The sequence below is a fragment of the Sorex fumeus genome, unplaced genomic scaffold (genome assembly GCF_029834395.1).
Source record: "Sorex fumeus unplaced genomic scaffold, SorFum_2.1 ptg000013l, whole genome shotgun sequence".
NCBI classification, from domain to species: Eukaryota; Metazoa; Chordata; class Mammalia; order Eulipotyphla; family Soricidae; genus Sorex; species Sorex fumeus.
This window is the reverse complement of record NW_026606070.1, coordinates 33,174,433-33,189,821: the sequence shown is the minus strand read 5'-3', so window position 1 is coordinate 33,189,821 and position 15,389 is coordinate 33,174,433. Positions and strand designations below refer to the sequence as shown.

The 15,389-nt window shown below is 40.9% G+C and overlaps 1 protein-coding gene across 1 annotated transcript in view; it reads left to right on the top strand.

Moving 5' to 3' along the window:
- Positions 1–15,389, top strand: part of ATP10D (ATPase phospholipid transporting 10D (putative)) — a 110,298-nt gene that overhangs the window by 75,858 nt on the left and 19,051 nt on the right. The window contains exons 14-18 of the mRNA XM_056111437.1: positions 402–528; positions 2,955–3,139; positions 9,670–9,979; positions 12,741–12,817; positions 14,002–14,127. Of these exons, the coding sequence (XP_055967412.1) occupies positions 402–528; positions 2,955–3,139; positions 9,670–9,979; positions 12,741–12,817; positions 14,002–14,127 (825 nt within the window). The remainder of the gene's footprint in view (positions 1–401; positions 529–2,954; positions 3,140–9,669; positions 9,980–12,740; positions 12,818–14,001; positions 14,128–15,389) is intronic.

The window sequence follows — 15,389 nt, the reverse complement described above, 5'->3', positions numbered from 1 at the left end:
TGCTCATGAGGCAGGCTTCCAGCTATGGAGCAATCTGTCTGTCCCATGTATCTGCTTATCCTTAGGTGTCAGCTTTGTGTAGACAGGGCTCTTTCAGTAGCATTGTCAGAGTCACTCTGGATTTAATCATAGCCTCTCCCCACTGCATACTGATGGCTTAATTGAATAAATTAACTCACGTTCATCATAGATAGTGCCTGGAGTTTCCAAGAACTACTGAACTACTTGGTTCGTACATGACCACACAAGGGTCCATGAGAATAGGGCCTGGTATAAGCGAGCTCCAAAAAGGAAAACAGAAAAGATTCATGCCTTAATATTGTATCAGGGTTTGTCTTGACATGACCTTGTTTTGTCCTTCCTCATAGCTCTCCCTTCCTCCCTAATCTCCCCAACCCCAGGTCATGAGCGACAATGACTATGCAGAGTGGCTGAGGAATCATTTCTTAGCTGAAACCAGCATTGACAACAGGGAAGAACTACTACTTGAATCTGCCAAGAGGTTGGAGAGCAAACTGACATTACTTGGTAGGTAGATTCGGTGATATGATCTGGAAAATGATGGAGAAACATCATTGATGGGTATCTTGAAGGCAAGTTTTCACCAGTGCCTTCTTGTTCCTGTTTTGATCTAATAAACATGTAGCTCTGCCACTCAATCTGATCCCTACCCAAATTTCAGTCCTTTCAATTCTGTTTTCTTCTGACGTTAATTAGGCTTAATTTGTGGGGAGAGGGGGTGGGAAGGGGGAGCAAGGATCAGAATGGTCATCCGTGATAGATCATGTTAAAAACTCAACACTTAATATGTGGTGCCAAGTAAATATCCTAGTTGAAAAGAAGAAAGCTAACTTTTTTTGTTTTTTGTTTTTTTGCCAGGTGTAAGATAGTTAATGCTCCATCTTTTAAGTCTGCACAAGCAGAACTTCATCTTTTTTAGGGAACCATAAGGTCCAGAGTGGTTTGTTCCAAGTCCTGTGCTCAGAACTGGCAGATCCAGGGAGAAATTGAGGTTTCCCTGAGTGTAATGCCCATGTTATGCACCTATAAAAGGAGCAAATGAAATTTATTTTATCTTCTTTGGTGACATGATTTTAATGGAACATTGTACCACAAACACCTTTTTTTGCCTTAGGTTGAGCTGCATCTTGAAATCATCTGAAGTGTTTTTGGAAAAAAAAATTCTGCCACTTTTATTTTATTTTTCAGATTCTGATTCAGCTGATTTAATATGTGGCGTGGGCATTTGCATTTTTTCAAAGCTCCCTCAGTAATCCCAAAAAACAATCAAGGTTGAGTACTGATGCCTTAGCGTCTCGAAGTCTCGAGTCTCCTGGAAGTATTCCCAGATCAGGAACCCAACCTCTCTGTGCTCCATTTCTGATTCAGGGTCACATCATGCTCTAATGTAGCATCTAGCTTATCCAAGTGTTGATCCCAACTCCCAAGTGATATCTCCATCACAGTGAGCAGTAATGGGTTCTGAATGACATAATCTTAAAACCAATATTCAATATCTGCTGAAGATAGAGCAGATATTAGGGAGTGCATAGTCCCTAATTGGATCACTGGCACCACATAACCACTCTGAGCATCACCAGGTCTGGAAACCCCCAAATGCTGCTGGGTGGGCCCAGAGCATGCCACCAGAATATCCCTGGTGGTCCCTAGCACCACAGGCTCCCATAGCACCAATGGGCCCTGCACATTGACCCGTATTGACTGAGTAACATGGGGAGTGACCCCTGGAGACTTTTTGGATAGTGCTTGGGACACTCCATCTCATGCCCAATTCTATGTCAGCTTAAGTGTCTGAACTTATTTAGGAGAAAAATCAATAATTCTTGGCTAAGGCTGTTTTCATCCGTATTATTCTAATTAGTGTGAACCTTTATAATTCTTGCCATGACAAGTTTAATATTTTCATTTCAGCACATGACATTTATGTTTAAAATCTGAAACTCTTTTGAATCCTAAAACATAGCTGGCCCAATAATTCCAGCAAAAGGAATTTATAAATTTATATTAGGAAGGAACACTGAAAATAGATCCTGTATCTTTTTGGACAAGAGCATGCTTTAAAATATCACCTGTAACCCTTGGGAATATCATACCTATATTACAGGGCAAGGTTACATAAGTAATTGAACCAAACCCTTTCACATTTATACACATAAGAAAATTAGCTAAACGAATAAAAAGTAAGAAAAATCTCATTAATTTGTAAGACATGCCTCTTCAAATATTATTTTGTTTATGACTTTGGTCTTCATATCTCATTATGATTCTTAGAAGTGACTGGAACAGTCTGTGATGTTCAGGTTTGGGCTGGTGCTTAAACTTCATTTAAAAACTAGTTCTTTTCTATGTGCTTCATGACTAACATAACTGTCTGTGGAAATCTTGAAAACATCAGCGACAGTTAAAGATTTCTGGGACCAGAGAGATAGCACAGGGGTTAAAGGGCTTATCTTGCATGTGGCCCCCTGAGCACTGCCAGGAGTGATCCCTGAGCACATAGCCAGGAGTAAGCCATGAGCATAGCAGAGTGTGACCCCAGTGTAAAAAAAATTTAAACCCTGTAGATGCAGTGAAAAAAAGTTAATTCAAAATCTACCATGTCATGATGCTGAGGTGTTTCCGGGGTTGTGTTGCATTTCTCAGAAAAAAAAGGGCTTGCAAGTAGAACAACTTTAAGAAGCGTTGGTCCAGGGGACTGGTGTGATATAGTATAGGGAGTCAGGGCGCTTGCCTTTCCCATGGCCAACTTGGACTCCATCCCCAGCATCTCATATGGTCCCCGGAGCAATGCCAGAACCAGAAGGGATTTCTGAGCACAGTCAGGAATTACCCCTGAGCATCACTGGATGTGGCCAAAAAAAAAAGTAGAACCAGCAGCTGCAGCCCTGGTCCTAGCATCAACTGACTCTTGACCAACCCTACTGCACTTTTAGGTGCTACAGGCATTGAAGACCGTCTTCAGGAGGGCGTCCCAGAGTCCATAGAAGCCCTGCACAGGGCCGGCATCAAGATCTGGATGCTGACAGGGGACAAACAGGAGACGGCTGTCAACATCGCTTATGCCTGCAAACTGCTGGAGCCAGATGACAAGCTCTTTGTCCTCAATACCCAAAGCAAAGTATGTATCATGAGACGAAGCCAGTTTTTTTTTTCAAAGCCAGGGGAGCAGTTTTGATCTGATGAATGTAAGGACGAAAGGGAAATTGATGACGTTAACTCCTTGATCATTGTTTCTTCTATCCAGCAATTTTGCTGTGTTGGAGGGAGGGCACCACACGTTTACAAAAGGCTTGGTTTAAAAAAAAAACACTCATAATGATTGAGAGAAATCCTTGCTGAATAAAGGCATTAACGGAAAGCTTTATTGTTATTTTGTGCTGCCTTCCCTCCTACATGATTACCACCGATTTTTAAAAATTCATTTAATCATGCCAAAATGCATAATTTTTGCGACAAGAATCTATTTTCATTTCAAGCTGAGGTAAGTGCTAATTTTTATCAGTCAGGTGAATAAATTAATGTTTACTGGGAATTCTAAAAATAGACTTGCAGGGCAATCGTGCCCTCTAGTGGCCATTCTGAATTTCTACGTCGGAGATAACAAAAGTGTGAACCGTTGAGGAAAGGAAAAGGAAGATTTGTTGTAAAGGAGAAACTGAATAGATTTGAGTTCATCTGTTTTCTTTCTCTTTTCCTAGACCGTATAACTCCATACACACACTAATCTCTAAGACAGACCTTCTGATCAGCTAACCTTTTTTCAAATTTCCCCCAGAATCTTCCTATTTTGTGATACAGGCCAAGATTTGTGCATTTTGTTAGCTTAGAAATTCTTCCTCCCTCCTGCCTCAGACATAATCAGACATAATCACCGACATTCATCCAATAATAGCAACTTTTCTGGCATGTCTAGTGGGTGAGTGATTTTTTAGGATTCCAGGCATAGCACTGTAGCACTGTCCTCCCGTTGTTCATCTATTTGCTCGAGCGGGCACCAGTAACGTCTCCATTATGAGACTTGTTGTTACTGTTTTTGGCATATTGAATAGTCATGGGGAGCTTGCCAGGCTTTGCCGTGCGGGCGAGATATTCTCGGTAGCTTGCTGGGCTCTCCGAGAGGGGCGGAGAAATCGAACCCAGGTTGGCTGCATGCAAGGCAAACGCTCTACCCATTCCAGCCCATTCCAAGCATAAGAAAAGTTTATGAAGGAAAAGGAATGCAAAGAAGGATCTGAGGGCCCTCCCTTCTGAGCACGGGGCCAGGGTGAGCCCAAGCCTTGCGTTTTATCCATGTTTATACACTTGAATGTTAGGGGGCTGTGAGGTGGCTGTTCTGGGGTGCAGGCCTGATGTCAAAGTGTGCCAAGGCATTGTTAGAAATATCGCCTACACCCGTTTCCGCCCTCCATCGGTGACCTGTTGATAAATATTCTGCTCAGTGTCTAGGTCTTATCTCAGGGGAAGTAAAGCCTGTCAAGAGAATTTGGAAGTTTGTCCTTCCATTGTTGCTGCCTGAGGGTGAGCCTCGGGTCTCCTCGAGCTCTCTGTCCTGACTTGTGTCTAGAAGCAAGGAATTTATTCAACAGTGACATCTTAGTCCTTGTCAGCCTTTGTGCTCAGAATTGGAGGTTTTTGCCTTCCAACATTCATCGAACTTATAGCTCAAAAATGCCCTGGAGATTCACATTTGGATCGAGTGCCGGGCCTTTGCGTTTATGGTCAGCTTTTAATCAACTGGGTCCCAACTGGATCATACTTTTTGAAGAAAGGGAGTGTTTCTTAAACAGCAGCAGAATGGGTTCTCCTTAGCAGCTTGCGGGAACCCATAGAACTCTCAGTTCCCTGCACTGAGGGCTGAGTGCAAGACAAACGCTTAGTCATTGAGTCACTCTAGGTGGTGACCTAAGACAGGTGAGACCTGACTGCAGGAGCTAGCCTGCCAGTAAGCAGGTGGCCCCTGGGAGTTAGTCTCTTTTTTGGTTTGTTTTTGGGCTGGAGCGATAGTACAGCGGGTAGGGCGTTTGCCTTACACGTGGCCAACATGGCCGACCCAAGTTCGATTCCTCCGCCCCTCTCGGAGAGCCCGGCAAGCTACCGAGAGTATTCGATATGCCAGACACAGTAACAACAAAGTCTCCAATGGAGACGTTACTGGGCCCGCTCAAGCAAATCGACGATCAACGGGAGGGCCTTTACCTTTACCTTTACCTTTTGGGTTATACCCAGCATTGCTCAGGCTCTGCGCTCAGAGATCACTTCTGGCAGGGCTTGGGGACCGCATGGGACACCAGGGGTTGAACCCGGGTCTACCATATGCAAAACAAACACTTCATCTGCTGTACTATGGCTCAGGCCCCAGGAATCAGTCATCTTTTGGTGTCTATTCCCTAGCTAAAATGTGAAAGTCATGTTTATTTTTAGGATTTGGGGGGTGTTAAACAAGAAGATATTAATCGTTGAATATAGTTCTTGGCAGTGGAAGGGGGTTCCGTAAAGAGTAAACCTTCCTTCTTGAATTTAGTTTTGATTTTTATTTGTGAATAGTAACATTTTATTTGTGAATTAAAATTTTTATTTGTGAAAAATAAATTTTAAATTAATTTTAATAAATTTTAAATAATTTTGAACATTTTTGAATAAAATAAATAAAATTGAAATGAAATAAACAAATTTTATTTGTGAATATTAACATCATTAGACTTGTGAAGTTGTTGGCACATATATGGTACGTGATTAAAGACATTTAAAATTGCTCCTTCAAGTTGTACTTACCGAGTATCCCCTGAAGGGTGTTCTGAGCATCTAAGTAAAATAAAATTAACTGCTCTATGGATGAATGGGAAGTTCTTGATTACTTTCCCACTCCCCAATGCAAACCTCTCTATGGCCAATTAAAAAGATCCCTGAAAAATTTACCACTTTGTGCCGATTTTATTTCACTTGGAAAAAAAAAAGGAGAAAACCATTAATAGCTATTCACTATGTGAATTCTCCAGATAAAAATGCACATAATTTAGTTTTATGATGATTCAAATTCATGCATGCAAAATTCTGGGCACACATTACAGACTCGGTCACAGTTATTTCCTTTCTCTTCTTCCCACTTGCCACCTCTCAGGAGTTAATGCTAAGCATTAAGAAAAGGAATTGAAGATCCTGAAGCACAATTTGTCATTTAGTCAAGGAATTACTTATGTAATAGTCTAAGTGGGTTTCCAGGCAGCCAATAGAACATCTAGTCATATCTAATGCTGCGCCATACCTTTCACAAATTTTCATCAAATTTTTTCCCAAAGCTTACAAATTAGATGATCATTAATATAGGTACTTAACACATTTCTCTGTTTAACATGAAATAGAATTTAAATTTCTTGACTCCTATTTCAGTATATTTTCTGTATTATGTTGCCTGCTTCATAACCTACATCCATACTCGGTAATCTTTATGTATAGGCTAATTATAGATAATTCTTTTGTATTCTTTTTCCTCTTCATCTGTGTTCAAATGAACACATCTCAACGGGCTGGAGCGATAGCACAGCAGGTAGGGCGTTTACCTTGCACACAGTCGACCTGGCAGATCCCAGTTCCATTCCTCCACCCCTCTCAGAGAGTTCGGCAAGCTACAGAGAGTATCTCGCCCGCACAGCAAAGCCTGGCAAGCTACCTGTGACGTATTTGATATGCCAAATACAGTAACAAGAAGTCTCATGATGGAGACATTACTGGGCCCGCTCAAGGAAATCGATGAACAACGAGAGGACAGTGCTACAGTGCTATTCTTTTTTCTCTTCAGCTGTATTCAATTTCAGGCATTAATTACCTTGTTGTGATTTATATTTTATTTTATTTCAATGGATAAGTAGTTGATTTTCATGTGTTTCATTATGAAATTCTAAGTTGCTGCCAGCGCTAAATGAGTGAATTTTGGCTATTTTTCCATAGGGGGAATACAGTTAGGTTCCTGGGAGCTTCTCTTCACACCCTCAGTCAATGTATAACCTTGTGTCATATTTGTTTTTGTTTAAAGACACATGACGAAAGAAATATACTTGAATCATTAGTATTAATGGGCCAACCAACAGTACATTCACTGTACCTAAACAGAGCACATCTGATACTTGGGTTTTCCCTGTCAGACACATCACAGCCAATTGGCACCCAAGGATGCTAGGCAGCATTTGTTCATCTGCTTAGAGGCCACTGTAAATGGGAACATTGCTAACCAGAGCACATAAATGTAAAAAAAGTGACAGTAGACAGTGAGAAGGATACTGTTTCCAGTGGAGGGCCAACATAAGGCAGAACATCCTTGCACATCTCAGAACTCAGAGTGTTTGTTGTAACTGCAAGCAAAGGTATCACTGGCATTACTGTAGAATTTCTGTACATTTTAGCAAGTAGAAATCACCCACAGGAAACCCATAAACCATGATGAACTATATTTGTGTGTGCATCTACCTTTATTTCTACATAAATGAAAAGAAAGTTAATTTATAAATCTAACACAGACATAAATAAAATTCTATAATTATTAAGCTACGTATAATTTTCATTTCTAGTTCAGAGAGACTGTTTGGTACGCTATGCTTATATAAATGCTACAAAAAGGGTACTTGTTGTATAGCTGCAATACTATAAGTTTTCCATTTAGCAGATGTCTTAAACCTCATCTCGTGTAAATAGTTGTCATTATTCTCAATGGCTGCAGGACATATTGTCTTCTAAATGTGCACTTTAATTCAACCAGTATCTGGAAGATTTTTAGAAATAATAATGTTTTACTATTTTATTTTGAATCTCTAATGAGCATGTATGATTCATCGTTCTATACCTTTTTTGGAGCTGTTCAGATGTGTGGCATTAATTTTCTTTCCCTAAAGTAATGGATGCCAGGTTGCTCCATTGTACAGTTGAAGTTCTTGCTTATATTTTATGTAGTTACTAAATTTGTTGAATCATACCTACCTATCCAATATCTACTTCTTCCCTACCTCTTATATTTCGTTATAAATTAGCAAATGCTTTAGCACCGCCCCCCCCACCTCAGTATTAGAAATAAGAGTAATTGGCTCTGAGTAGTGCTGTCAAGAGATAGACGTTACGTGGACAATCTTTTATGAATAAACCATTTCGGGTTTAATGGAGAAACACAAAAGCACCGAATTTTGGTTTGGTTCTTTCTTTGCTAGTCATCTGGGGTGGGGGTTGGGGAGCACTGCTGAGTCACAGACCTATGGAGATGCTCAAGGGATACTACTGGTTCTGTACTCAGGAATAACTCCTGGCAGGCTCAGGGGACCATGTGGGATGATGGAGACCATGCCAGAACTCAGGAAGGTCACATGCAAATCAAACGTCTTATCTGCTGTACTACCTCCCCCCCCACCCCCCGCCCAATCCCCTGTGCTAGTCATTTGACACAATATTTTTAGGTCAGTTTATTAGTTCACTTGAATCCATTCAATTCTGGTTTTTATTTTAGGCATTTATGAAAGCTTTTAAAACTAAATAAAAACTGATCCCTTTCTCTAACTCATAAGGTTAGGAGCAGAGACAGATTTACACAGGCCAATGATAATAAGAAACATTAAGAACCAGGATATACACTCCATAAGGGTAAAGATATTATGTTTATTGACTTATCCTTGGTGTTCAGAATATTTTCTAATATGTATTTATTTCTCAATCAGTACTAAATAATAAGTATATGAATGCATTGACTTAAAAAGTAGATAAGGAGTCCCAAAGATGGTTCAGAGGTTACTTGCATGCATCAGTCCCTATTGGTCATCCAACACCACAAATGATCCCTTGAGTACAGACCAGGAGTGATTCATGAGCACTGAGCCAGGAGTAATCCCTGAGCACAGCAGCATGGGACACCCATCCCCACAAAATAAGCCACTAAATAATAATGACTTTTAAATTGTGTGATATGCCATGTCTTTCTTTTTTTATGTTCTGGTATATTTAGTTTATTTATTTGTTTAGGGGGGCACTCTTGGCGATGCTCAGGAATTATTCCTGGCTCTCTGCTCAGGAATCACTCCTGGTGGTGCTCAGAACCATATGGGGTGCTGGGGATCTAACCCTGGTTGGCCGAATGCAAAGCAAACGTTCTACCCGCTGTCCTACAGCTCCAGCCTCTGTGTATGCCATGTCTTATGCTGAAACATTGTGTGCATTATTTCATCTATTCCTCATTATATTATTTCATTATTCCTCATCATTCAATCATTATAGTGTGAATAATGTTCACATTCTTTAGGTGAGAAAGTTGAAACTTAGTGATGTTACTTAATTTGACTAATATCAGGTAGCTAGTGAATCACAGAATAAAACCAAAGGACCCTTGAGATTCACTGTTTGAAGAAAATAAATTGCACACAGAGAAATTCTGCAGCCATTTGTTAACTGGGGTGGGCAGGGGGGGTAGGAGGCATTGGCTGAGGTGTTCTCATTCCCTTAACTAATCCCCACACACAGAAAGAAGTCTCTGGAAGAGCCATGAAGCCTTTGGAAGAAACTCATTATTCACTACCTAAGGATGCCTTGATGCAGCAATTTTAAGAATTTCAGTGATGAATCACCTCCTTGTCCCAGCAGAGATCTTCAGGGCTAACTGTCTTTGCCATTCATTTCAAGGATGCCTGCGAGATGCTGATGGGCACAATCTTGCAGGAACTTCGGGAGAAGAATCGAGTCTCTGCAGAACCAGCTTCATCAAGTGCAAAAGTGCCCCCATCCCCGACCCTCCCGCACGCAGAACCTCGGGCTGGCCTCATCATCACGGGGAAAACCCTGGAGTTTGCCCTGCAAGAAGGTCTGCAGGAGCAGTTCTTGGAGCTGACGGCCTGCTGCCAGGCTGTGGTCTGCTGCCGAGCCACACCCCTGCAGAAAAGCGAGGTGGTCAAATTGGTCCGCAACCATCTCCGAGTGATGACTCTCGCCATTGGTGAGTGGGGAGGGGACCTGAGTTGATTGGTGCTGCTGACTCAGGCACCGCTGGAGGCCGATGCTTCTGTCCATCTCTTCTCTTTCCCATCTGCCTGTTTCTTTTCCTCTTCTGTTTATTCCCTTCTCTCTCTTCTTTTTAAGTCGTTTGATTTGGGGACCATACCCAGCAGAGCTCAGGGTTTACCCAGAGCATCACTCCTGGCAGTGCTCCAGGGACCATATTCAGTGCCAGGGCTCGAACCTGGTTTGTTCTCACACAAGGCAAGAGCCCTACCCACTGTACTATCTTTCTGGCCCCTGTTTAACTCCCTTTTTTCTCTCCATCTTGCCTAGACCCTCTCACTTTCAAGTATTGCCACACCTGCTCAGAAGGTGATATTCTTTTCCATGGTATGAATGAGACATGAAAATCATAATGGTCAGGACTCTTGGAGTTATGTGTCAGACATAGTTCCACAAAACATCTGGGTTTAAGTAAGATAATGTATTCAACTATAGAACTGAGCAATCTAACTGTTCTTCATAAAAGGTATTACAGACATGAATTCATTTATTCATTCTACAACTATTTATGGAGTGTTTTCTTGGCTCAGGTATTTATTTAGTCATATGAGATATGAGACTGTAAAATACTAGCAAAATGCCTTGCCATTTTCTTTTCTTTTTTCTTTTTTGGTTTTCGGCACACCCAGCAGTACTAAAGGCTTACTCCTGGCTCTCACCCAGGCTCACCCAGGGATCACTCCTGATAGGGCTTGGGGGACCATATGTGGTGCTGGGGATTGAACCTGGGTCAGCCATGTGCAAGGCAGACTCTATTGCTCTGGCCCAAAGTGCCTTTTCTTTATATGTTTGCATCTAGTGAGAGGACTTACAGTAAAATAAAAGAAAAAAAAAGAAACATAGAAAGCATTAAATATATAAGATAGGAGATCGTTTCAGAGGCTATTGAAAATCAAAACAGATGCAGAAGGATGTAGGGCTCTAGAGGGCAGGAAGGCCACTGCTGAGTTTCACTGCTCGGTTTGTGTGTGAGCAGAGACTTGAAGGGAAGAATAAGGGAACTAGGAGTGATCTGTAGAAAGAACATTCCTGATGGCACAGACAATGAAAGTGAAGGCCAGGCACCACACTGGCTGTGTCTGAGGCCAGTGCTGATCAGAGCAAAGAGAGGAGTTTCCTGCGGGGTAGGAAAGGACAGCCAGATGGCTGGGGGCCAGAACACATAGGTTTTTGAAGGCTATTATAAAAATGAGGCTTTTACTTAAAGAGCTGGGGGCAACTGTAGGATTTTGAGCAGAGGAAGGACAGGATGTGCCTGAAATTGGAAAGGATCACAATGTCTGCAATGTTGAAAATCGCTAGACAGTTTGCAAGCCCACGATCGGGATGCTGCTGAAATATTGCAAGCCAGAGATGATGGCAGATGGAACTCAGATGGGTGCTGAGATGTGATATGATCACTGATAGGTTTTGAAGAAAGAGCTGATGGCATGTGCTGATGGATTGGATATGTTATATGATGGATGGAGTCAAGGGGGTTGCCGCAGTTTTTTTTTTCTTTCAGATCTGAAAAGATGAAGCTGCCATTTATTGAGATGGATTCACGGACTGGGTCTCACACATGTTAAATTTGTAGATGTCTAAGGAGTGATATAAAGTAGGCAGCTTATTATAAGGTCTGAAGTCTAGCAAAGAGAAATTGGCTAGCAATATAAAATTGGCTAGCATTGTAAATTTTGGAATAATAATTCTGGTGATCATTAAGGCCTTGATAATATTAGATGACGTTACCCCACCACCACCACCACCAATAAAAGAGTTTAAATGGAGATGAGAAGCAGTGTGAGATTACACGCTGAGATAATCGCAGAAGAGCAGGATCTGGGCAGAATTTTCTTCAACTATTTTATTGAATGAATATATAAATCAAAGAATTATTCAAGGCTCAGAATGCAGATGTTCCTGAGACTAGAGCCCCGGGTGTTTCGGATAAGTCAGTTGATTCATGTTCACATCACTGAGGTCAAGAATAGAGTATGTTAATTGTCCAGACCCAGATAACCCAGATGGATTATTTGCCCATCATAAATCTGGGGAGGTTGAGTTTATTCAAACACATTACATGGGCCTAGAGTTCCAATGGAAATTCCGGCTACTGTTACTAGCAACCACATGAATGATTGTTGGGCAGTCGAGAGCAATATATGTTCTTTACCAATAGGAATAGAATACTTCCTCTTAAGAAGTTCCCAGGGAGGACATTGCAGAGAGCAAGAAAACTAAAAACCATGTGACACATAAGACAGATACAGGGTGGTGATGGAACTTTAGGAAGAGACATCTGATTTTAAGGGAGCATGAAAAGCATTTTCCAGATGAAGTTTCAACCAAGTTTAGATTAAGAACAGTTGAAATCAGCAAAGGAGGGTGAGGGAAGGTTGGTAAAGGAAGAGACAGCATATATAGTAATTAGAGGGCCCAGGGTGTATCCTGAAAACTCCAAGTAGAGTAAGTGAAATAGAAAAGAGGAGGTTGGTCTAGGAAAGGGCCATAAAGTGAAGGAGATTCTGTAATATTGTCTTCTTGATGGCTGGCAGCTTCCACATTTCACTGTATTCATTAGTTTCCAGGTGACTTGGAGACCTGGGGTGAAGGGGAGGATTGATGGTGTGCTTGTGTGGTCACTATTGATTTGTAAAGTTGATGTCTTTTCTTTCTTCCTTGTATGTGGCTCTCCTGTCCTCTTGGCCCGGAAGGTGATGGTGCCAACGATGTGAGCATGATCCAAGTTGCAGACATTGGAATAGGGATCTCAGGCCAAGAAGGCATGCAGGTGAGTGGATGTCATATATGCCCAAGTACCATGAATCTGACCTGTCTGGCCAGTGAGACTCTGGTTAGCTAAGGATTAGGGTGTAGAAAGTGTATCCATTTATTCATGGGTTACTTATCCACTAGTTATCCAATGTATCTATGCATTCATTGGTTATTATTTACTAAATAAACATTGTGGTATTTCCCTGAGTTATTTTAGCTATGCAGTTTATTTTTTAATTGAGCTTATCTAACTGATGAGAATATACATTTTTAACCCCAAAATAGCTGTTAATTTTGACATTGATGCGAGCTTCAGTATTTGGTTAAAGGACCTAAAGATGCTAAAGAGCAAGGAAGAAGGTTTTAGAGAATGAGAATGAGGGGGTAGAAATTGTCTCATTTGTGTGAGTGTGTATATAATATATGTTTGTGTGTATGTGTGTGTGGAAGGGAGTGCAATTTAGACATAAAACTCTGGTAAAAACTTTTCAACCCGTCTGCTTTGTGTATATGAAGCAAGTGAGTAAAAGGAAGGGTGGAATGTGAATTTTGGGGTTTCCCCAAGAATTTTAAACCATGACATCCTGAGAAGTAATAAAGAATTCACGTACCCTTTGACTTGGTCCATTCTCCAGTTTATCAAATCCTGACTGTAATCCTTTTTCATATTTTCCCCGTTGAAGACAGCAATACATTCTATAGCACATAGCATTCTTGCTAGAGGAGTTGTTTGCTAAGGAGAACATAGTTGTTGAAGTTGTATTATCAGTGCTAACCAAAAAGAATTCTTATTTATGGTTGTGGGGGTGGAACACCTCAGGCCTTACTCATGGCTCTGCACTCGGGGTTCACTCCTGGAAGTGTGGGGGACCATAGTGGGTGCTGGGGATTGAGCCTGCGTTGGCTCTATTTAAAGCAAGTGCCTTGACCTCTATACTATCTCCAGCCCTGAAGAGTTCTCATTTCATACAGTTGATCAAATGGAAGAAAAGCTGGGTGGCTACTCAAGGCAGTTCATTAAGTTTCAATATTCATGGGTGATTTTTCAGTTTTTTGAATGTGGATTTTTACTTGTTGTTCTCTGGCTTTTGAGCTGCATGTAAGGTTGAGAACATCAGTTTGACTCACCTGACTCTAAGGCGCTGCTGATCAGGCCACCTTGTGCTATTCTAACGTGTACACTTTCCATTGTCTCTGCAGGCGGTGATGGCCAGTGACTTTGCTGTTTCTCAGTTTAAACATCTCAGCAAACTGTTGCTTGTCCATGGGCATTGGTGTTACACACGACTCTCCAACATGATTCTCTACTTTTTCTATAAAAATGTGGTATGTAGAACCATGGAATGAGTTCCTTTTCCTCTTCCGTCTTCCACCCCAGGAGTATGGGATAAAGAGGAGATGCACAGGGCTAAGCTATTTCCCTTATTAGAATATTAGGAGCAGCCAGGAACACCTCTGCCACATTTGCAGAAATAATCTGAGAATATACTATGTTAGCTGCTGACAGCAAATTACTGGGCTTGTCCATCTGCTTGCATTTTCTATTCCCTATGCATTAAAATTCAATTAAGCCTTGTCGGATTCATTTAAAATCCAATTTTTGACCTTCCACAAGAAGGTTGTGGCAAGCAGAATTATGAAATCTTTAATGTTATCTGTCAGGAGAAAATGAAAAGCTTTGCTTCTATTTTATAGGACGTGACAAAAAAAATGTCTCTGGTCCTCCAATTGATGTCCTTCATGGTATACTAACGACACAGATACAGAAGAAAGCCTACTATAAGGCCTTAGCTTATAGCTGACTAACACTCAAAGATAAAATATTTTGTAGTAAGACCAGAAAATATATTTGTAACTGGTAGTTATTTGATGTTCAAGGAACGTTAGTGTGATTAAGTCATTCCTAAAAGGACAGAATTTGATGAGAAGTCCTGGCTTCTCATCTTTGGGATGTCATGCAAATTCCAGCATCCTTTTTTGTAAATCTAAGATTGATTCATTTAATTTTCTCCCTTTTAGATGGGGTGTTGATGTAGTTAAGTCATGAATATTAGACTCATTTAATTTTTTTAAAGACTATAGGTAGCACGCTAGTTTACCTACAGACTTAAAATATAAACATAAATTTATACACTACTCTTTTGACATGCCGTCCTTCATATAATTGAAATAACTCATTAACTTAATTTTCTTCCAACAACTTCATCCAAGATGGGGTTGGGGTGTTTATTGTGTAACACTATCTCCTGAAGCACAGCTCTGGAAGCTCTTACATAATTTACTCATAGATATTAGCACATTTAAAAGTTTGATAAAAACTTAGAGACTTTTCAAAAACATTCGGAAAGATATAATGTCTCTGGGTTCAGGATTTTAAGGAAAGCTGGGGCTTAGCATTTAAGATTCCAGGACTGGGATTTAAGGATCAAACTCGGGGGCATCAAACATGAGAAGCATGAGCTCTCCCACTGAGCTGTACCTACCAGTCCTGTCAGCAGACATATATTAAGTTCTGTCTCTGAGATTCTGTAATGCAAAATAATAATAAGTCAAAAAAGAGGGAAATAAAATTTCGTGATGTAATACTC